Source organism: Sceloporus occidentalis, unplaced genomic scaffold (assembly GCF_023333645.1).
Source record: "Sceloporus occidentalis isolate IW3139 unplaced genomic scaffold, rSceOcc1.0.p SCAF_9, whole genome shotgun sequence".
In the NCBI taxonomy this organism is placed as follows: Eukaryota; Metazoa; Chordata; class Lepidosauria; order Squamata; family Phrynosomatidae; genus Sceloporus; species Sceloporus occidentalis.
The window spans coordinates 22,044,394-22,069,316 of record NW_028316989.1 but is presented as its reverse complement, the minus strand read 5'-3'; the positions used below and the strand labels follow the sequence as shown (position 1 = coordinate 22,069,316).

Sequence of the window (24,923 nt, the reverse complement as noted above, 5' to 3'; positions counted from 1 at the left end):
GTGATGGCACATGTGCCCACAGAGAGGACTCTGAGTGCCACCTCTGGCACGCGTGCCATAGGTTCACCATCACTGCATTAGACGTTTTTCTGTGGCTGACTGCAGTTTAAAAGCCATGTGTAGTAATCTCAATACACAGAAATGGGAAATGTGATGGCTCATACCATCCTAACTTTAATATTCAATTATATATCTGTACAGTTCACAATCTTGTCTATTTCCTTCATAGATGCTCTTCAAAGTCCCTTAGAGTCACCATAAGTCAGTCATTTTCTGATTTCTTGCTGTTCCCATTCTGATTAATGACTGAGCCGAGGTATGGAAAATCTTGAACTATTTCAGAGTCTTCGATGTCTGCTTTAAAGTTATGTAGCTCATATCCTGTAAGTCTTTTTGGGAAGAGAGACAATCGGGGGTATAAAAAGTGGAAATGGAAATGGAATTGAATATCCTGGAAAAGGGCATAGCAGGAAAGTTGGCTGGTGCTTTGAACAGGAATGGAACATCCTAGAAGGAGGTATGCTGGCTGGCAGACTGCTAGGTTTTACTCTGCACTAGAACAGAAAAACACCTTGGAACAATGAATCGCTGGAAAGGTAGTTGACTAGATAAGAATGGAAAATCTTGGCAGAGAGCTTGATTGACTTACATTTAGCATAGCAGCAAATCACCCTGTGACATGTGCCATTTGTATAGATTTTTGTTTTGTTTTTGTGTGTGCCTACAAGTCATTTCTGACTTACGGTGACCCTAAGGCAAACCTAACATGGGGTTTTCTTGGCAAGTTTCTTCAGAGGGGGTTGCTATTGTCATCTTTTGAGGCTGAGAGAGTATGACCCGCCCAAGATCACCCAGTGGGTTTCCATGGCTGAGCTGGGATTCAAACCCTGGCCTCCAGAGTCTAAGTCCAATACTCAGACCACTACATCACACTGGTTCTTAATGTGCTCCCTAAACTACATGTTTGCATTGTCATTGCAGTAGCAGGATAAACCATGGCATTTCATTTTCCCCTTTCATAGATACACTTTGTGAGCTAGTGTCGTGCTTTCTGGGCAATGATGAGATTTCTGGGGCTCCTTGGTTTCTATCAGAGGCACCATGTGCTGCACCAGGACATGTGCTCCAGAGAACAAGACCCAGAACAATGGATGCAAGCTCCAAGAAAAGAGATTCCACCTCAACATTAGGAGGGACTTCCTGACATTAAGGGCTGTTTGACAGTGGAACACACTCCTTCCTTGGAGATTTTGGTGGAGTCTCCTTCTTTGGAGGTCTTTAAGCAGAGGCTGGATGGCCATCTGTTGGGGGTGCCTTGATTGTGATTATCTGCATGGCAGAATGGGGTTGGACTGGATGGCCCTTGTGGTCTATGATTCTAGAGGTGGGCAGCTGTGGAGCATCTAGGAGCTATACCTGACCTATTTCCCTGTATTGTTTCCAAAACCAGCTGTGACCAAAAGTCAGCCCCAAAACCTCTGGAGTGCAAATATCTCCATTTTGAGGCTGAAAAACTATTTCCAGGATAAGGGTATCGAGTCTAAATGGATCTTGGGGGTTTCAATGTGTACTCCTGCTATACGCTTTACAATCTGAATTGCAGAGTAAAGCCATAAAATCCAGAAATTAGAAGAAACTGACTGCACCATTGCCTAGCCACTGCTTGGGCATTTCTGTCTCACAATATCCCAGACAGTACTTTTACATTATACAATAGGAAGCATGGTAGTTGAAAATAAACTAAAATTAAACCTGTCACACCCGCGGCCACAGAAATGTTTTTGCTTGCTTTCAAAATGGAGGATGCCCTTCTGCCATCCCTGCTGCCACACCCAGATCCTTCCACGACAATAGCAACACCTTCAAACGTATGTGGTCTTTCACACTTAAGAGAATATAGAAAGGCTCGCTCAGATGCGCAGCAACAATAGGAAGCAACAAGCAAAACAAAACAAAACAAAACCCCAACGCATTTTGAGCATATATAGAACACATGATACCAGGACCTCTGTTTTTGAAAATAATAAGACTGATGAATATAGACAGGAGATAAGCCTCTTGAAGTTGCCACCACATGAGATAAACACTGGAACAGCTCTGAGCGCTTAAAGGAAATCCTTGTTCTGCAGAAAGCATTGCTAGAACGATAATTTAAAAGGGCTCACATACTTTTATTGGTTGCGTAGAAGAGGGATTTTCAGCTGGGGTTGTTTGTTACCTGGTTGCATGACGTGCTGGAATTCCCACTTTTGTTGTTTATTGTTAACTACCTTCAAGCTAACTGAAACTCATGGCAACCCCATGGATGAAACATCTCCAAGTGCCCCTGTCTTCCATTGCTCTGCTCAGGTTCTGTAAATTCATACCTGTGTCCTCTCTAAATTGTCCATCCATCAAGCATAGGGTCTTCCTCTGTTTCTACTTCCCTCCACCTTCTCTAGCATCATTTTCTTTTCTAATGCAACGTGCCTTCTCACAATGTAGCCAAAGTACAATAGTCTCAGTTTGATCATCTCAGCTTCCAGGGAGATTTCAGGCCTGATCTGTTCAAGGACCCATTTGTTTGTCATTTTGGCTTCCACTGTATGCTCAGCACTCTTCTCCAGAACCACATATCAAACGAATTGATTTTCTTCTTATCCACTTTCTTCACTGTCCAGTTCTCACAAGGTGATGGGCAATACAATAGCTTGTAAGATTCTCACTTCAGTGCCCAGTTGTATATCCTTACATCTTAAAATATTTTTTCTAGTTCTTTCCTAGCTGCCCATTCCTAATCATCTTCTGATTTCATGGCTGCAGTCCCCATTCGGATCAATGTTTGATTTCAAATTACAGGAACTCTTTTACAAAACCATTAAAATTACAGGAGCTGTTGCCAGTTTTCACACTGCCAATGCACTATCATCGTTACTGGAAGAATTAGAAATATTTCTGACCAGTTCGTTTGTCACTTGCTTGGTTGGCTGAAGAGAATAAAGACTGGCTTCTGATCAGGACAAAACAAGACATTTGGTTGCCAAGTCAGTGCCCACACCCCACTTCACATACTGGACTGGACTGTCAAATGTATACTGGAAATAGAGTAGCAATCTCCACCACGCCTGAGGGAAGGAGACCAGAGAAGAGGTTGTCACAAGGGACAGCCTCTCAGTACCTGCTACTTGAGCTGGTGGCCTCATTCTTCCCAGTGGTAGAGCTGGCACTACTTTGGGAAAACTTCAACTTCTCTACGGACGTTATCACATGGGAGGAATGTCTCTCAATTTCAAAAGAAAAAAGTGGGGCCAATTCGGAAATGAACATAAGTACGTGGATGGTTATCAAACCACAGAAAAACACAGCACCCATCCCAAAGCCAAAGCAGTGCAAATGCAAAAGAAATTATCATATGAGTATGTACCCATCATAGTCTAGAATTTGAATTAGCATCCCTGCACATGTGCAGTGAGGGCAGAATTGGATCGTGACCTTTTCCCACTTCTGTCGGGGCTTGTTTCTGGTTCTTATGGTTTTGCTTTGTTTCACATCATTTGTTTATTCATTACCTTTTATTTCACATTATTTAGGCAATTCATATTATTTGTTCATTCGTTACCCCTTATTTCACGTTATTTAGGCAATTCACCAATTCAAAACCAGTCCAAAGCAACCTTGTACTTGGTTTGAGCAAATACAAAGCAATCCAAGGGTGGCTGAGACATGTGTTCCATACCTGCCAAATTCGAATTGCACGCAACTTTGGAGTGGAACAGGATTTGTAAATTCTATATTTCTCTGAATTTACACATCTCTTGGTTGACCCTGGATTGGGTTCAAATTGACTTAGCATTGCCTTCGATTATGTGTGATAACCTCTTGCACAAAAGCGTGAAACCCCATGATTGCACCTGGGATCACACTGCATTGACCCTCCAGTTTCCCCTACATATACAGCTGTACCTTCAGTTACCCTCTCAAACGTCTTCCAGCCTCAAACAGCTCCTGGATCTTTCAGGCTTGAAGGGACAGAGTGTAAGATGTGCACATAGCCCTTGTATTTTATGGTGGCAGGGAGAGGAACTGCAGATATAATGATGGGGTTGTACACAAAGTTTGTTGTGGAAATGTTTCACTCAGAGGTAAAGCCTGAGAGATTACTACAGACCCCTTAACTTTTTGCCTACTCTTGCTGCCTGTTTCATATCTGACAGAAGGCTTTGTTCCCCACCTCTCAGCCTGCCAGGGTGCCTGTGATGATGTACAATGGATAGAAAACATTTAAAACTTTAAAATGGACCAAGACTGCATCTACATTGCATATTTAATGCACTTTGAGACTGTTTTAAATGTCATGGCTCAGTGCTATGAATTCTAGGATTTGTAATGTCCTGACGTATTTCACCTTCTCTGTCAGAGAGCTCTGGTGCCATTTGTTGTTGTGTTCTTGTGTGCCTTCAAGTCATTTCCAACTTATGGAGACCCTAGGGTGAACCTTATCATAGGGTTTTCTTGACAAGTTTCTTCAGATGGGATTTTCCATTGACATCCTCTGAGGCTGAGAGAGTGTGACTTGCCCAAGGTCACCCAGTAGATTATCATGGCTGAGCTGGGATTTGAACCTTGGTCTCCCACTGCCCGAGTCCAAAACTCAAACCATTACATCAAGCTGTCTGTCTGGTACCACAACAAACTATAAATCCTAGGATTCCATAGCAGCATTTAACAATAGCAATAACACTTACATTTCTATACTGCTTATCAATGAACTCAGCACTCTCTAAGTGGTTTACAGTTGGTAAGCCAATGGCCCCCAAACAAGCTGGGTAGTCATTTTACTAACCTACGAAAGGATGAAAGGCTGAGTCAGCCTTAGAGCCCTGGGATCGAACTCACAACTTGTGGTACAGTACTGGCATTTAACCACTGAACCACCAGGACTCCTAGGAGGGAACCATGGCAATTAAAGCAGTGTCAGATTGCATTAATTCTGCAGTGTGGCAGCAGCCTAAAACTTCTTTAAAAATAGAGCATTAAAATAGCCACTCCTAGTTTGAAGGCCAAGACTGTAGTATTTTATATTTCTTTGGTTTGGTTCACATACAGCCAACTGAAATAACACAGTCTTAGCTGCCCACCGGAAAGCCAAATGAAATGGAGACTGCCTGACTTCTCTTCAAGTGGGGTGCTGCCAATGAGAAAGCCCTGTTATGTGTATTGTATTGAATAGATTCCACCTCAACATTAGGAGGAACGTGCTCCTAAGGGCTGTTCGAAAGTGGAACACACTCCCTCGGAGTGTAGTGGAGTCTCCTTCCTTGGAGGTGTTGATGGCCATCAGGGATGCTTTGATTGAGAGTTCCTGCATGGCAGAATGGGGTTGGACTGGATGGCCCTGGTGGTCTCTTCCAACTCTCCCATTCTATGATTCAATGATTGTATAATCAACCTAGCCTGTCACGTGTTTTCCCCCCCCCCACATCCCCACTCCAAATTGTCAACTCCATGAACATATATCCTATGAACAGGATAATGACGTTATGGGGAGGATTTTGGCTTGGCATTTAACACAGATACACAGAAAGTAGAAAAAACTATAAAATCTGAGTTCCATCCCAGAACAACTTCAGAGTTGAAGAGGTGTGTGTAAGAATAAAGTGCCTCAGCTGTTCCCTTCTTCTTTGGTTGGCCACAAAACCTCATGGTCACTCTATGTGAGGGGCATTGTGGGCAGTTTAGAGGATTCCCATGGATGTCCAAGGGCAGTAGGGTGCATGGAGGGAGGGGGGTTGAAATCAATGCAATGGTGGGCCGTGTCAGAGTGATGTGTAAGCTGACACCAGCCTTGCTCCCCTTCCTGTTTTCTGACTTTAGGTAGATCTTAGCAGAAACATTTGGGGGGGGGGATGCACACGGCGGCTGAGGCACTGTAATCTGTCATGCATCAGCTTTGCCCAGTTGATCAAATATCTGCATTAAACTGTAACATTTTATATTTCTTTGGTTTGGTTCACATACTGCTATCCATTTCAGGATAGGGTACTTCAAATGCATGTCAACAAAGACACCGCAAGCATGTTCACCAGTCCCAGGATGCCAAGAATGATTAATCCAGCTCCGACAAATGCTTACCAAAGAATTTCCATGCAGGCTCAACTTCCCTCGATATCAGAAGCTATTGGGATCAAAATCTATGACTGTGTGGTGTGAAATTCTAGCTTCGTCAGATGGGCCGCAACATTCCTCAGAGGGAAATAACATAGACGAGGTCTACAGCTTGTCATACAACCAGAATCCACAAGCAAGTCAATTCCCAAAACTGATATTAAGATTGGATTGTATTTATCCCACCATGAAATGCAATGATTTGTTTGCCTGGTATCAGAAGATTTTTCGACTGCAGCCCTCTTGGCTATCCACTAGGAAGCCAGGAAAAGGTCAGCATGGATGTACATAGGTACCTACAAATATACATGTGACGTGTTTATGAAAAGGAGGTTTGTGATCTAGGTGGCCTGTGCTCCTGAATTTATGTAAATTTTTGTAAATATACAGAAGAGATGCCCCCATCCCAGATAAGGATGGGTAAGGATGCCAGTGCAGGATCATCCTAGGCCCTGCAGTTTCTGGATGAAAACCTGTGATCTGAGGATAGTCCCTAGTGATCTCATTAAGCATTATGTATTAAGCACCAAGCCATCCTGAATACCCTAAAGGCACCTGTTCCCATTCATCTTGGAAGCTAAGCCACATGCCTCATAAGAATTTTGCTACCATCAACGTTTAGCATGGAGAAGAGAAGGTGAAGAGGTGATATGATAGCCCTGTTTAAATATTTGAAGGGATGTCATATTGAGGAGGGAGCAAGCTTGTTTTCTGCTGCTCCAGAAAATAAGACACAATGGAGCAATGGATGCAAAGTGCTGGAAAAGAGATTCCTCCTCAACATTAGGAGGAACTTCCTGATAGTAAGGGCTGTTCAACAGTGGGACAAACTTCCTCGGAGAGTGATGGAGTCTCCTTCCTTGGAGGTCTTTAAACAGAAGCTGGATGGCCATGTGCTGGAGATGCTTTGATTGAGATTTCCTGCATGGCATAGGGTTGAACTGGATGGCCCTTGGGGTCTCTTCCAACTCTACAATTCTATGATTTTATGAAAATTCCATTCCACAAACAGACACACACACAACACACTGAAGTTGCCAATCCTGCAATATCTCATCCACACTTAGCAACTGGGAGCCACTCTAAGGTGCTATCAGGACAAGATTTTGAGGCTGAAATTCAGGGCCCACACTGCAAAAGAAGCAACAGGACTAGCCAGCCCCTTTTAGAAATAAGTGAAATAATATGCATTGCCATTTACAGAGGATGTGCCTGAAGGCACATGCTCCACTCATCAGGGGGACACTGAAGATACTAGTGAAATACCTGAAAACAAGGCACTCCTCGAGAGTAAAATTAAGGACAAAAGGAGGAAAGTGATTCATCAGTAACAAAGGGCCCAAACAGACAGGCCAAAATAAAGCTGCTTTCAGGTCACTTTGGGGGTATGCTATTTAAATGATGCACATGTCCTAAGAAGTTGGAAGCCCTGCCAAAGCCATGCTCTAGTCCTAAAGACTGGAGCGCAGCTTTGGCGCAGCTTCTGGCCTCTTAAAATGCATGTGTCATTTAAACAGCATACCTCCAAAGTGACCTGAAGCAGCTTTATTTTGACTTGTCTGTTTGGGCCCAATGAATCAGGGAGCATACCTGTAAACTGAGAGCAGTGAAAAACATAAGAGTGCACCTGCTGAAGTGCAGACGCAGCATGACCAAGTAAAAAATTTCCCTACTCAGCCTAATTAAATGGCCATTGTAAAAGATAAGAAAAAAAAGAGCCCAGAGTGTTTACTCAGTTTGTTGTCGCCAAGGGGATGGGCTGCCTTGCAATCTTGACATCAGAGAACAGAGAACACAAGTTGACTGCCATGGGATCTTAGTGTCTTTTTTGTTTGTTTGTTTGTTTTGGAGTGCAAAAGGTGTTTTAACAAGTGAGACACTCTCTTTGAAATGCACCAGGGTCCCCCATCTCACTTAACTCTCACTACATTAAACCATTCAGAATCGCAACATCTCTTTGAAGGCTTAGTCCATGCATACAACCAGTATCTCAGATAGACTTGACACCTCTCATCTGATAGCAGTGGTGGCTGGTGGCTTTCATGTTAGTTGCATGGTGAGTCTGCTCTGACATTCAGTCTTAGTTTTAAATAGTCTTTTTTTGGGGGGATACAGTTCACAACCTTGAAAATTTGGACTAAACCCTGCAGAAGATAGAAACCACCAGCCACTACAGTTTCAGTGTGAAGAGCTGGCTTCATTGAAAAGCTTGGTGTGTTTTATCTGATAGGAAACAATGAGTGGTGGGAATAACTCTTATTAATAATGAGATAATTTTAATTAATTAGTTTTTTTAATAATAACTAGCATAAGTCACATTACTGTCTTTTCATGCCCTGTCACATAACTATTGCAATGTAAGAAGGGATAAGATCATTCTTTTTTTAGTTTAACAGCAAATGTTTAATTACTTTTCATTATAAGGATGGGTAGTCATTCTGCTTAGGTGTGTTTATGTCATACAATATTATTATTATTATTATTATTATTATTATTATTATTATTATTATTATTGGTATTTATACCCCACCCTTCAGCCCTAAATGCTCTCAGAGCAGCTAAAAATTATTTTTACTTACATGGTTCCCTACCCTCAGGCTTACAATCTAATAGAACAGAATATAATAGCTTGAAACAAGCTGTCTGTTTTTTAAGTAACTAAGGCCTGGTACAGACCTCCGGTTTGCAGTGGCGTGGGGCCAATTCTAGGGTTCTGGAGTGTGCAGAATCCTCATGCTCCAGAACCCTAGAATGTATGAATGGTGCCATCTTTATGCGGCACTGTTCATATGGGGCACGCATGCATTACGCAAGTGCGGCATCATGTCCGTACCTCCGGGTGCCGTGCTTGCATCTAGGACATGTCACAGTGTGCCAATGGTGCACTGATGATGGCATCCCCACACGCCAAGTAGAACCTGGTTTTTCAGGTTCTTTTTGGTCTGGAGGGACGCTATGCGGTTTGAGTGCTGTGGCGTTCCTCTGGAGGAAAAGTGGGTGCCTCCAGTCCACCCATTTGAGTTTTGGTCAAATGTCAAGATGGAAAAAGGTTACTTTGAAACAGTAACACTACTGGTAACTATGTGTTAGGTATTTGAAAAGAACGACTTTCAAACTACTTTGAAAGGTAACTATAACAAAGTGAACTATTTTTACAAATGTACCAAGCTTTGCAGGTGATAGGAAAGCTCTGTCTGCTTTCTAATTCATACTTGCAATTAATAGTTTCATTATGTGCTGAGTAGGGATATGCAAACAGGCCCTTAGTGGATAATTGAGTACATCAGTGTAGCATCCCTTCCATCTGAGCTTGGAGGCTGTGCAGGGTCAGCCCTGAGTAGTACGTGGATGGGAGACAACCAACAAATATTAGGCACTGTAAACTATATTTTAGAGAAAAGAATTGGCACAACCACCTCTGAGTATTCCTTGCCTAAGAAAACTCCATGAAATTCATGGGGTCGCCATAAGTCAACAGGCAACTTGAAGGCACACATGCCAAATAAACAGGATGCTGAATCAAATGTTTTCCCCTAAGTTTAATTAATTGTGTACATAGAGGCAGTGGGTTGAATACCAATCCACTACATGCATCAAGAAAAAAAGTGAAATTATTACTGCTGTTATCAAATTTAGACTTCAGCCTTTGATTTCCAATAGAAGCCCCATATTAAGGATTGGGAAAACAGCAAATGGTTGAGCAGTGTCCCTCCTAATGTTATCTGAGGGAAAGGCATTCATAGCATAAGCTTTTGTAGACTTCAGAAGTATACTTCATTAGATACATGGAGTGAAATACTTAGGATCAGACCTCTATAGCTATAAATGAGCTGGTTGTATGTGTGACTAGTTTTGCACCTGCATTTCTGATGCTGTTCACACATACAACCTGCTCATTAATAGCTAAAAGAGTCTGTTCCTAGGCACTTCACTTCATGCATCTGATAAAGTAGCCCTAAGGAGTTTATCACATGGGGACCATATGTGCCACCATTCCATTAAAGTTTTAAAGCATCCGCATCGTTCACAAGCATGCAAATGCACAAATGGTTTTCACACACAGCTGACAATAATGTGATAAGGGTTCATTACCAACATGGTAAAGAGGGTAGAATGAGCATTTGGTTTTCACACAGATGCGTGAATATCATGCTAATAGTTTGGAAATAGTGATTTTTGCGCATGCACGCATGAGTAGTAATTGCATCACTGGGATCCACGGTGAAGTCCTGGAACCAAACCTCAGCAGATACCAAGGGCTCACTGTACTCATCCTCATCTTACCTATTTATTTCAATGACCTCCAACCCATCCCTGCTTTCTTGCCACATACATAAAGGGACATAATACCAAAAAGAAATAATCCACAGAATGAAATGCTGTGACCCTCTCGCCAGCCAGCCATGTCTGCCCATAAAGCAAAACCGGAGGTAAACCCGCCCAAATAAACCATGGGAAATCCAGAAACAATCTCAAAATCTATGATTATTCCATGAATAAACCCCAGTTTAGCTTTCACACTATAGCAATTGCGCAAATAAAGTGAATTCATGAATGAAGCAAAAATGAATTTATGATATTTCTCCATGCATGCCTAAATGCTGGATCATGTTACTTTCTTATTGGATTAATAGCAGATTGCACACAACATCATGTGAAAACCTATCACACAATTACACTTAATTTGGACAATAAACATGGGGTCAACCCCTTTTAATCTTCCAATTTTCCCCATGTGATTAACTCCTATAGTCTACAAAAGCTTATGCTACCAACAGTTAATAATAAATAATAAATAAATAACTTCACAATAAATAAATAAACTTTATTCTTATACCCCGCCTTTCTGCTGCAGCAATCAAGACATTTACATGACTAGAACATATTGGAATAATATATTAGTCTCAATATATAGAGACTAATATATGATAACTATAGAATATATAGTTAGTCTCAAAGGGGCTGCAAGATTTCTTGGCAGACCTATCCAGACTAACATAGCTATGTCTTTGAATTCTACCCCCTGGTGTTGTCAGACTACAGCTCCCATTGTCCCTCATCACTGGCTGTATTGGGTAGGGTAGATGGGTGTTGCAGTTCCACAGCATGTGGAAAACAGTCACTTGCTCAACCCTGTTCTGAGATATCTCCCCAGCACTAAACACATTCAAAGGAAGTTACACAGGATGTTCCTTCTGTAAGGCAAAAGAAATCTGGGAGCCTCAAAGCCCAGAGCAAAAGCAAAATATGCCATTGGCAGAGGGTCTGCTGAGCCTGCGATTGCTTTGGGATAACAGGAAAGAGAACTTCCTTCCTCTGAACTCAGCTGTCCTGAGGTCTGGTCCCATCCACGTAATTGTAGCTCACGGGCCTCCTTTGCTCTCCTATTCAAGCTGTTTCCTCATCATATCTTTTCCATGAATGGCCAAACATGAGCTGTTTCCCTGTTGTCTTTCTTTCTTTCTTTCTTTCTTTCTTTCTTTCTTTCTTTCTTTCCCCTCCCTTTCTTTTTCAAGGCTTTCTATTTTAGGCTAGATTTCTGGTGGCCCATGGGGAAATTTTGGTAATTGATGAAAAATAAATCCACATGGTTTGATTTGCCCTATGACAACATCAGAGATCCTGCCAGGTTGAACATTCGGTTAGGACTCTGAAGACCGGAGTGCAAATCCTCACTCAGCCATGGGTTTTCATGGGTAGCCTTGGGCAAGTTACACTCTTTCTGCCTCATAGTAAAGCAAAGGCAACCACACTTTGAATAAAACTTGCCAAGAAAACCCCATGATAGGGTCCCCTTGTTGTTTTTCTGGCTCATGGCAACTCTATGGATTAGACATCTCCATGACCACCTACCCCATATCCTGCAGTTTCTGGCCCATGACCTCTGACTGAGTCTAACCATTGGGCATGTGGTCTTCTTTAGGGTCACTCTATGCTGTAAACAATTTGAAGACACACAACAACAACAACATCCCCCTTGCACCACCTAAGAATGCCAGCTGGATGAAGTGCACCGCATCTCAGCACAAAACATCTGAACCCTATTGGTTACCTCCAGTTAGAGAAGACCAGTTGCATCAATTGCTGAACTGTGTGTTAACACCTAAGTAAAGGCCATGGATTCAGTGAGCCTACTTTAGTTGGGTGTCTCAATAAGATTCATATCAACATATTTCAGTGAGGATAAACTGTCCACATAGATCTGTGTGTACATGAAAAATGTACCAGGCTGAAAATGTGCATATTTGAAAAACATACACATATACACACACTTGCCGATTGGGGAGGGGGAATGAATACTTGACATTAGTAGAAACAAGGTATACTTTCAGGAAATACATAAAATTGTCCACAAAGGAATTTTTTTAAAAAAACTCACACACCACAACATTAATCTCTCAACCAGATACATCACCAAATGGGATTTGGTGATAGAGAACAAACATGAAACTGAGATGTGAAAATGTTCACATCTCCAGACCTTGCTTGATGCATGTTTGTTATGTATTGGATAACCTGTTTGTTTGAAGATGAGTGATGACAGCTAATGGTTAAATGGGCTGGGGATCAGGCCTAAGGAAAAGGGGAGCCAATACAAATTTTCAGGGCTCCGCAGTCTCAAAGGGAGCCCAGGCCTTGAATATTTGACATCTTTGGCACAGCAGTTCCCCGTCCCCATATATTCCTTTATCTGAGAGCATGATGACCAGGCACTGGTAACACTGCCAACAGATTGGCTCCCAGTCATTTGATCCACAGCAAAATGGCCTCAAATTACATCAGTGGGATGAGATCTGTTGGCCACTCTTACTGCTCTGGGCTATGTAGATGTAAACAACTCAGGCAAGGAACACATGAGGCAGGTCTATATAAAGTTTGCTTCAAATCTGAACTCTTATTAGAGGCTCTCCTCCCACAAGATGTGAAGCAGGTGGCTTTATAAAGGACTGCACACCCTCCAATGTTTCATATCTGGAAACTGCGACACATATCTGAGCAACATCAGTGTGTGGCTGAAAGGGCATGGTTAGGCAAGGAGAGGACAAAAGTTATTGAGCACACAAAACTTTTACAAAACCAAGCAGAAAAATATTGGAATTTATATTCTGAGTTTAGGAAGAAGAAGAAGAAGAAGAAGAAGAAGAAGAAGAAGAAGAATTTTTTCAATGTCTTGTGGAAGCTGAGAACAGATGGAACCAACTTGAATTCCATTTGCAGGGAGTTCCAGTGTGCTGCTACGTAGAAAGCCTAGCCATATGTGCACACCAACAGAGCCTTTGTAAAGCCAGTGTGTCGCAGTGATTTGAGTGTTGGACTATGACTCTGGAAACCAGGGGTCAGTTCCTCGCTTGGCCATGAAACCTAGTGGGTTACCAGGGGACGGCAAAGGCAAATCTTCTCTAAATACATCTTGCCAAGAAAACCTCATGGCAGGTTCACCTTAGGGTCATTAGAAGTTGGAAATGACATGAAGGCACACAACAACAACAACAACAACAACAACAACAACAACAACAAGGCCTCCACTGGAAAACAATCAGGCAGGCTCATATGGCTGTATTCAAACAGATAGCCATGTCAGTCTGTTTTAGCATAAAAATACATAAAGAAACCCAGTAGTGCCTTTGAGACTAACCTGGAAGAAGAAACTTTTGCAAGTGCATCTGATGAAGTAGACTGAGTCCATGAAAGCTTATGCTAGAAATGTCTTTTTTCCCCATTTAGTCTCAAAGGGGCTATTGGATTTCTCTGTGTCTTTTTATTAATATATGGGATTTGACATTATCTGAGATTGGATTATCAACTGCCCCATTCCCTTTCTTCCCCAAATGTTATGCCTGTATGATTTTTCCTTACCAGCACTGCAGGGCGGGCCAGAGGATAGGGAGCCGGAGTGCCAATGGTTGTGTCCATATAGTAACTCATCATTTCCAAGCTACCTGCAGAAAAAGGAAAGAGGCCTGTTAAAGGAACACCACAGAGTACAGATAAGGTGAAACCCTTACTCATGCTGCACAGACTGTGGACTTTGAGATGGTCTCTAGTACACACAGAGTCTATACTGTGCAGGGGAGTGTGCATGGCTCCTCTTAAAGGTCTGGTTGAAGCACTGGAGGTCATCTCTGGTATATGCTGGACACAAACTATTTTGCACTTTCTGGAAGACAAAGAGCTACTGCAGATGTGGCAATTCAAGCAAAATGATGACTGAATCATCACCCCCATTCACAAATACAAGAGAATCAGCCTAATTGTGGTATAGAAAACTAAGGGAAGAGAACAGGACAGTCTCATCCTTTAAAGATTTCCATGCTTGTTCTTTCCTGATAGCAGCTGGGGCTGCATCCAGAAATCCAAAGTTGGTCAACCAGGAAAAAAAATACGTACCCATAGTTGCTGTGGTGTGCCTTCAAGTCATTTACAACTCAGTGACTGCAAGGCAAGCCTATCAGTGGGATTTTTAGGCAATGTTTGTTGAAAGGGCTTATTCCATTGCCTTCCTCTGAAGATGAGAGTGTAACCTGCACAACATCATCTGGTGGGTTTCCATGTCTGGGTGGGAATTTGAACCTCAATATCCCTGAATACCAAGTATTGGTGTAGTGATTTGAGCATTGGGCTACAATTCTGGAGATCAGGGTTCAAATCCCAATTCAGCCACTGGGTAACCTTGGGCAAATCATACTCTTTCAGCCTCAAAAGAGAGCAATGGCAAACCCCCACTGAAGAAACCATCAAGAAAACCACATGATGGATATGACTTAGGGTCGCCATAGGTTGGAAATGACTTGAAGGCATATAACAATAGTAAGAATAACAATCCCTGAATCTAAGTCCAACACTCAAGCCACTACACAACACTGGTACCAATGGTGTCACTGAACCAACACAAGTCCCCTTGCATCAGTAGAAAATTGTTTATACAATTACCAACAGGATGCAACTGAGTTTTTCATTGTACAACTAGTTGCCCAATGCAGACTGCAATGTGTCCACTGCCTGGTGCTTTTCAGAATTGTGTTCTAATAATTTGAAAAAAGCTGCAGAACCACAAGGCTACTGCCAAGAAGTCTCTACCTTTCAACCACACTAATTTCAACTGTGTTACTGAGAGGCCCATAAAAACCATCTCCAAAATTGGATCTGAGTGACAGGCAGGACCATAAAAATAAAGGTCATCTTTAAGGTAACCAAATTATGGTAGGGTTTTTAAAAGTTAATACTTGAGACCCAGACCAAAAATGCACAGAGAGCCAATGCAACTGGAACCAAAGTAGTTTTACATGGTTAGACTTTCACCATAGATAAGCATTTTTTTTCACTGATGTTTGTGAACTGTCTTTTCAAAGGCACCTCCATGTAACACACATCACAGCAGTCAGGCATAAGCTGGTAAAAGGCATTCCTGGCCAGTGATTCTACTTGTCCTTCTCCAAGCAACAACTCATTTGGCTTTGTAAAGTCGAAGGCTTTCATGGCCGGCATCCATAGTTTTTTGTGGGGTTTTTGGGCAATGTGGCCATGTTCTAGCAGAGTTTCTTTCTGATGTTTCGCCAGCATCTGTGGCTGGCATCATCAGAGAAAGATGCCAGCCACAGATGCTGGCAAAACGTCAGAAAGAAAGTCTGCTAGAACATGGCCACATAGCCCAAAAACCCCACAAAAAACTATCATTTGGCTTTCTTTCCTATCACTTTATGTCCCTTTCCCCCATCCTTGCCAAATGCCCAAGGGCCTTTGCGTGAGAGAAATTGGGGAGTTCTTTAAAGTTGTCTCCATGGAAAGAACTCGAGGAAGAAAGAGATTACAATTTATTATGTTCATGCTTTTTAAAAAATGGTTGATTGTGAGGCAAAACAGCTGGCAGAAGCAGCAGCGAAGGCAACCCAGGGCCCTTTGAAGAATCTGCAGTTTCATTCCTTTTGCTATAAAAAGAGAAAGTGGTCATCTAAATTACTCTTCTCTGATGGATCATTTGATTGGTTGGATAAGATTCCTCTGTTTAAGTCATAAAGAAACCTGTGGACTAATTTGCAGTGATTTGGAAGCAACAAATATTGCAAGGGGGTTATTTTAAGTTTTTATTCAAATCATCTCCAGAATGTTTTATTTAGTTGAGAAAGCAAAGTGATACATTGTTTATGGGTCTGACATATAATTGGCCAGCAGAGGCTGATGGTTCCAAGATCAGCAAGGTAGGTCTGCTCTAAAACACTATCTAAGCTATCTGGCGTCCAAAATCAGTGCAGAAATACTCCAGTTCAAAGACAGCCTTAACTGCCCTGGCTCAGTGCCAGAGAATCCTGGGAAGTGTAGTTTGTTGTGGCACCAGAGCTCTCTGACAAAGAAGGCTAAATGTCTCACAGGATACAGTTCCAAGAATTCCCTAGCATTGAGCCAGGACAATTAAAGCGATCTCAAATGGATTTTTTTCTACGGTGTGCCTCGGACCTTTGATGATGAATCTGTTTGGAGGATAGAGCTTAGCACTTTGGATAGGTACTTTAAAGTTCAGACTAAAATCAACAGTGGGTTTACTCCTCCATTCACACTGCAGCCATCAGCAGCCACTTCTGTCTGCTTCCCATATCCTCAGTAACCTGACCCCAATAATTCAGTTATGTCCTGTAACCAAACATTCAAGGGTGGTGAACTAGAGGACAATAAACTGTCCCTTCCTTGTATGGCAGTCCATCTCTGACATCTGCATGCATCTGGACATATTACTGCCAAACTATAGAATACCCTCCAATGTTTCATAGATGAAATCTGAGTCATGTGTGGCTAAGCAATATCAAAGCATGATCATGATGCCAAAAGTCAATGAGAAAGAACAGATAAACTAGTAGAGGCTGCAACACTTTGCTTTTGCTCAAGTCTGCTAGGAAGAGCAAGATTCTATCCTCTCTTCTCCTTTCCTTGTTGCTGAGTCAAGTAAGTGTAAGCTATTTTTGCACTTCAAAATCATTTTGCAGTAACTGAAGGAAACTGAAGATGAAGTAGGACAGTGGGAGGAGGAGATGTGCCACCACAAGCCTTGGTGTCACCCAGTGCAGTAACTCATGGTGTCACTCCCCCATTGACCTCCTCCTATACCACACCACTCAGAATCCTTAGTAATGTTTTCTGTATTAATGTTACTGGCTGTGTGCCGTAATATGTGTGTGTGTATTAATGTTACTCATAAATTGTAATTCCCATAAGTCGTTGAATGGTAATAGTTGTGACATAAACAACTAGCACAATTAAAATTATATTTTTCAATTACAATATCATACCCACTGCCTAAATGTATTTATATATACATAGCTTCATGTGCTTGTTTTCTGCTGCTCCAGAGAAAAGGGCCTGGAACAATGGATGCAAGTGTCCAGGAAAGCAGCCAAATGGCTGATAAGGCCAGCCTAGTTCCCAAGCAAACAAATCTCTAAATAGAAGAGTCAGTGCAAGCGACACAGTCTTTGAGTTTAAAGGCAGTATCAGAAGAAGGATTACCAAAGGAGTTGTCAAACTCTTTGAGATTCGAGGTATCAGATAAGCAGGTCAATAAGGCAGTCCAAAGTCAAGGGTTCCAAATAATCAAGATAGGTCAGCAGTCTAAGAAGCAAGAGTTTGGTCCAAAAAGCATGAGAACCAGAGACAGAGACTTTCCTCCAAGAAGGTCAGATAATCACTGGCAACCAGGCACTCATGCTCCAGCTGCCTAAAAAGGCAAGCAGCAGGCATTCAGGTGTGTCTGATTACCAACTTGTTTCTGATAAAGCCTCCATGACCTACAAAAGGCCTTCCTTTTGGCTCAGTGCTCCTAGAAGGTAGGCACAGTCCCCTGATCCTCATCTATATCCACAGATTTGGCCCCGGGCAGACTTGGCTGCTGAACCTCTGGAGAGGCCTCAGACTCTGCTACAGCAGAGCTAGGGCTGGCCTCAGGCTCCCCAATTGCAGGCTCAGGTTCCAGAAGCTCTGGCTCATCCTCTGAGTCGTCCAAATCACCCTCCAAGCTGGGCATTACAGCAAGCTCCAGGAAAAGAGATTCCACCTCAACATTAGGAGGAACTTCTTGACAGTAAGGGCTGTTCGACAATGGAAGATACTCCCTCGGAGTGTAGTTGAGTCTTCTTCCTTGGAGGTCTTTAAACAGAGGCTGGATGGCCATCTGTCAGGGATGCTTTGATTGAGATTTCCTGCATAGCAGAATGGGGTTGGACTGGATGGCCCTTGGAGTCTCTTCCAATTCTAGGATTCTATGCTTCAAGTGAAAATTTGGTAAAATGTGATATTTCAAAAGATTTTTTTTTAAAAAAATTAAGATTTAATCTTTTGAAATTTGAATTTTTAATTTAAATGAAAAAAAAGAACCTGGGGCCTCTTCTTTCTCCTCCCACTGAGCCTCACCCCATCTTTATAGCATTTTAATGAGACACAGGTGAATGCCACGGCCTGTTTCTGCCAAAAGGCAGGTGTTTGAGGAGCAGTGGTGTCACCCCCACTTAGTGTGTTACTTGGTGCGGTCTGTATCCCCTGCACCCCCCTAGTGATGCCACTTAGGAGGAGGGAAAAACTGGAACATCTGATGATTTTTAAATCATGCTGTAATACTACAAATAAAAGTCCTTATCAAAGGCCTAATAATAGTATAAAGCCTTCTAAAGTGGACCCTTGTTATCCGCTGGGGTTTGGTTCCAAGATCCCCTGTGGATAACAAAATTCGTGAATGCTCAAGTCCCATTAAATATAATGACATAGCAAAATGTGTCCCTTATAAAAACTGGAAACTCAAGCTCTGATATTTGAAATCTATACTTTTTTTGAACATTATCAAACCGTGGATGCTTGAATCTGTGTATAAAATATCCGTATATAAGGAGGGCCAACTGGACTTTATATATCACCCTTCCAAAAAGCTAGACCCATAACAGAATCTTCTTTATTTTTCATGCATTCGCCACCCTTTTTCAAAGTTATCTCATGTATTAACATGGTCAGCTTATCCATTTCTGCTCAGTCATATAGTTTTGACAACCAATTTTCTCACAAAGCAATTGTTGACTCCTTCCATCTTTGTGCATAGAAGATTACAGCCGCAGTTCCCATGTATTGTAGTATTCTTTGGTGAGTCTTCTCCAAATGTTCATCTAAAAGTCCTAGCAGAAATAGTTCAGGATCCAACAGAAATTTAACAGGTGACTTGAAGGCATATGTGTAATGTGTGTCCCCCCCCCCCACACACACACACAATCCCACTCACCCAAAAACCCACTTTAAGTCTTTTTGTGGTTATGGGGAAATGCTTTACAATTTGGGGGATGTCTAGAAAGAGCAGTGCTAGAAGAATCTAGAAGGATGTGGTAGCTCAAGTGGTTAAGATGCTGACTCTGTTGATTGCAAGATCAGCAGGTTGGTAGTTTCAGGCCCAGTGCCGAATGATGGCATGATCTCCCATCACTAGTGCCAGCTTCTGCCAACCTAGCAGTTTGAAAGCATGCAAATGGAAGTAGATAAATAGATACCACTTCAGTGGGAAGATAAACAGCATTCTGTGCAATCATGCTGGCCACACGATCACAGAGCAGTGTCTTTGGCTTAGTAATGGAGATGAGCACCGCCTCCTATGGTTGGACACAACTTGACAACCTTGTCAATGGGGAATACCTTTACCTTTACTAGAAAGAGCAGGGATGTAACTCTTTGCTTATTGAATTCTCACGTGCAAGAAAGAAGATTCTCAAAGGTTTTTTCCCCTGATGAATGAAGTTCTGAGACCTTTTGTCCATCATCATCATCATCACTGTCATCATGTGTGTTTCAAGACTTTTGAGGAAAATTCAAAACAGTTGCTTTTGAGGGCAGGAAACCACACCAAAAATTGTTGTACAATTGTGAAAAAACCTACTGTTTTATGCAGAAAACAAAAATTTTACCCAAATTCCCCCAATTACAAAAAATCTTACAGGGGTCAATCATCTTCCCCCCACCCCAAAACACAAATACTCATCAAGGATGAGAAACTTTATGGTTATTCTTCACATTCTTTACACAGAAGGAAGCGTAGCTTTGTCTTCTGTGACGTCTGCATGCACCGAATGGTTTTATATGACCCATATCATGACTGCTGTGGTGTAACTGTCATTGTAGTTTGGCAGACTCAGTACTGTACAGAAGCAAGGTTCTCCCAAATGACTCAAATCAAGAAGCAAGTCCTCATTTGACAAAGCAAACCAAGGACCTCATTCTGCACAGTTTCAGGTCAGTAATGTCGCAAAGGATATTAAAGTCTGCAAAGATACTGGTGTTCCTCAGAACTGATAATTTTGAAATATTTGATTTGTCAGACTGACTCTGAGCCAGGGACTTTCTCCTTTGCTCACACCTCAACAAATCCCTTTTAGGCTGCTTTGATGATGATGATGAGGATGATGATAGGGAAATAGAATGCATTCCATACCTTCCTACATTTCACATGTGATAACTGGGAGATGTGCACCCAAGTAACACCAGAATATGGTTAAGATAGTTAATAAAGTTAATAATGAGGAAGAACACAAACGCTTGAAGAGACTTTTGTCAAAACCTCCTGGGAAGGGCAAAATTCTGCCCTCTCCTGTCCTTTCCTTGTGAATTGAGTGCCAACCACCTTTGCATTTTGAACTTAGTTTGCAGCAATTTATGTAAGCCGAGAAAAAAAGGGTAATATGGGAGGAGTAGGGAGAAGCTGGAATATTTTAAAAGCAGCTAGACAAGTAGGATGACAGAAGATTAATGACTGTCCCTGCTAAACTAGTATTCCATTCCTATGTGAGTGTATTTTTTAGAATGTACACATCTTTGTGTACATTTTCTACATTGCTTAGATCAGTGGTTCTCAATTTTCCTAATGCCACAACCCTTTAATACAGTTCCTCATGTTGTGGTGGCCCCCCAACCATAAAATTGTGGTGTCTCAGTTCCTAAGACCATTGGAAATATGTGTTTTCTGATGATCTTAGGTGACCCTTGCGAAAGGGTCGTTCGACCCCCAAAGGGGTCACAACCCACAGGTTGGGAACCACTGGGTTAGACAGTCTTCAGCTTCACTTTTTATTTCAGTTTTCTACAATACTTGCAACTGTTTACTTTGCCAATATAAGTGCCTGAAAAACAATCAGTGAAAAGATGCTAAAGCTGATTATTTCTCCTCTTCCTCCTCCTCCTCTTCTTTTTATGCTCCCTCCCTTCAAAACACTACAGCAAGTCTGGCCGATGAGTAAGGCTCTAAACAGACTGGCACTTTGTGCCGGCCTGGGCCCGAACTAGGGCTGTTCCCAAACCCTACCGCGCACTGCAGGCACCATCTTGGTGTGTCACCATTTACACGGGCCATGGGATGATGATGTCTGCATGGCTCAGTGCCCAAACACTGGGAGTCGGTTCTTTTTAGGCCTACCAGAGGCCACGGTGTTTGGTTGCTGTGGCCTCCATCTGGGGCAGAATGCCCATCTGTCAAACCCTTTATTTATCCATATTTTAGACACAGAAATGCTGAGAGATAGCTCATGAAAAGCCACCCTTATGAAACAATGGCATGTTCAGGGTTCAAACTGGTATTTCTCTGTTCCCATATACACCTCTCACTTTATGACATTAGTTCCTACCAGTTGGGATATATTTCAAAGAAAACCTGAATATCATTCCAGAACAGTACAATACAAGGTCTTGGTTATTACTTTTAAAGCCTTACATGGCTTGGGCCCCGGTTACTTGCGGGAATGCCTCTCCCTACACAATCCGCCCTGCACTCTCATAACATCTGGGAAGAAGTTATTAGAACTGCAAACAACTAGATTGGTAACGACTTCACAAATAACTTTTCTTTCTGTTGCTCCTAAACTATGGAACGACCTGCCAGAGGAGCTCTATTGTGCACAAAACATATTTATATGCTATACTTAAATCTGAACTTGCACCAGTCTGGATTGTGTACACTAAGGAAATGGGTCTTCAAACTGAACGGGTGGAGGGACACTTTCTGATTATAAAACTTCACATCCTGCCTTCCCCTGTGCGATTCACCATTATCCTTTGATAACATTAGAAGCAAGGCCTATAAATGCATAATTAGATACGGATAACATCACAACCAACAGCATGGAAGAGGCATTTGGTAAACTGACAAGACGGGAGGTCAGACCAAGGCCACTTACTGCTGACCAAAGGGATTGCTGGTTATGGGCAAGCGTCAGAGTCACAGAGGGCTGTTCTGTTTCACATCTTCATCCCAGAGTGTAGCAGCAATTTATAATTAAAGGAAGATGTGAATGAACAAAAATATGTACTGAATGGCAGGCTGTCAAGCAATAAAAAGAGGAGGGGATTGAGGGAAAGGGGTGAGGTTTGGATAATGGCCTTTGTGGCTGACCCATTATTAGGATATCTCAACCTCAGTTTAGATAGTTTTTGAAATACTGGAAGAAGTCTCTCTCTTTTTTCAAATCAAATAAACCCAACATTCTCTGTGAGCAAGGTCAGGTCTAGCACTAGGCAGAATGCGCTGGGCATCTCAAATAGTAGCTGATTTGGGGTGACATGCAAGGACAGCAAATGCTTAATTATTTGATGTGTTGTTGTATATTTTTACTGCCAGGTATAGGAAGAGGTTCCTCGCAAATGGATGCATATGTGAAAATAACTTGTCTGGCTCTGGACACTATGCACCTCAACATGGATGAACGAGGGCAGCCTTGGGTCGGTCCTAACTTGGAGCAGAAAGAAATCCATATTGTAAGATGCAGTTTTTCTAACACTAAAACATTAGAAGCATCTCCTCTCAGCAGCCTCTGACAACAACATGTTAGAATTTTTTTAATTTTTAATTTATTATTTATTTATTAAACAAAGAGACTTGTCCTAAGACCAGGGCTTAGAAAAATTACATTTTTGAACTACCGCTCACAGAATCCCCCAGCCAGTGACAACTGCAATATCCTAACACTCAAATGACAAAGAAATGAGCAAATTGTGGAAAAGCCACATATTTGGACCACAGTTTCCTCAATTTTTTACCCGCTACGGCCAGTGGCCATGTCAGCTGGGGGATTCTGGGATTTGTTGTCCCAAAATTACATTTTCCATCATCTGAAAAAGATCTGGAAATGTGTGCCCCTCCTATTAAAATGTAGCTTCTCCAATTGATTTGAGTTAAAATAACTTGACTGATTTCAGAAGCTAGCCATGCTTGGAGGCTGCAAAAATAGGCATGATCCCCAGAATAGAATGGTTGTCGTAAAAAAATCGAGTGAACCCTCCATCTTAAGTTCTGCATCCTCTCCTGTTGCTATAGTAGCATGTGATGTGATTCCAATGTGTGTTCCAGGCCCCTGTTCCACAATATTTCCTGCCTTGGGGAAGTCCCCAAGATGATTTCATACACATACGTTTCCAAAACTACATCACTGAGAAACGGGTGTGCTTGTGCATATAGTAGTTAGGTGGCTGGAGACTGGTTGTTCATATCTAGAGATGGAAAGAATATTTAAAAAATAGTCCAAATAATGACCAGAAGATGTGTGTCTTGAATGTAGAGAAACCCAGATGAGAAGAATTGTGGACCAGGGAAACTCTTTGCACTGCAAGACTTATTCTATGCAAAATTTGCGCGCGCACACACACACACACATATATTTGCACATTTCATTTTAAATCAAAGAATCCAGATTGCAAATGCCAAAGGAATGGTCAGGTCCATTTCCAAGTGAACTACTGACTCTGTTTCGCTACAATCTCTGTGTATTTCCTCCACTTAATTAGCCACAACTCATCTGTCTACAGACACCTAAGAGATTAAAGTGACAGCGTTCAGAGGCATAGCTGCTGAAATGCCATTAAAGCATCAAAGATTTCTTCCTTTAGTGATAGCCCACATCTCCAAGTGGCTTTCCCAATATTTTCTGGTACAATTACATGTGTGGATGTGTCCCGTGTGTGTGTGTGTGTTTGTGTGCATGTATAGGTAGTTGTGTTTTATTGATTGTATTAGTATTTGTATTATTTGAATTATCCTGTATTATTTTATTGTTGTAATCCCGCCTCGATCTTCAGAGAGGCAGAAAATATAAATAAACATTATTATTATTATTATTATTATTATTATTAGTGCCTTCAAGTTGTCTGTCAATTAATGGTGGGTCAATGAATTCCATAGCTTTCTTAGGTAAAGAATATTCAGAGGTGGTTTTTCCAGTTAACATCCTCTGAAATATAGGCTGCAGCACCTGGTATTCATTGGCAGGCTCCCATCCAAGGACTAACCAGGGCTGACCCTGCTTAGATTCCAAGATCAGACAGGATCTTTAGAGTGTTTGCTCTGTGTAAAAATTTCCCCAAATCCTTCAACATTTAGACGGTCAAGTTGTTACTATCGGTTTCCATTTAACAACAAAGAACAGCTTGATTCTCAAATCATGCTGCCGGCAGCCATGCTGAAGTTTAGGTGGTTTGTAGAGGCCTTCGAGAATCCGACTGCAAGAGTATGAGGACTAGCTGCATGCAACACACAGAGGCAGAGAATAATACAGAAATTTAAAAACCCTTAATAGACACTTTCCGCGTGATGCTCTTTAAACTTTTCTAGAATATTATGCATAAGAGGCTGGCAGGGGAGAGAGGATGTTTGGAAAGACTAAATGAATGAAAGTATGTGGGTTTTTTAAAACAAGGCTCAGAAGGATGATCCAGAGTGGATCCATTGCAGGTGAGAAGGTTTAGCTTTAGTTTGTTACAGTCTTGGGGGGGAAATATGAAAC

At 41.9% G+C, this 24,923-nt stretch overlaps 1 protein-coding gene across 1 annotated transcript in view; it reads right to left on the bottom strand.

Moving 5' to 3' along the window:
• The window catches only part of ETS1 (ETS proto-oncogene 1, transcription factor), a 136,137-nt gene extending 122,052 nt beyond the window's left edge, over nt 1-14,085 (bottom strand). The window contains exon 1 of the mRNA XM_089537667.1: nt 14,002-14,085. Within this exon, the coding sequence (XP_089393793.1) occupies nt 14,002-14,073 (72 nt within the window). The 5' untranslated portion in view covers nt 14,074-14,085. The remainder of the gene's footprint in view (nt 1-14,001) is intronic.
• Between the last annotated feature and the right edge of the window lie 10,838 nt (nt 14,086-24,923).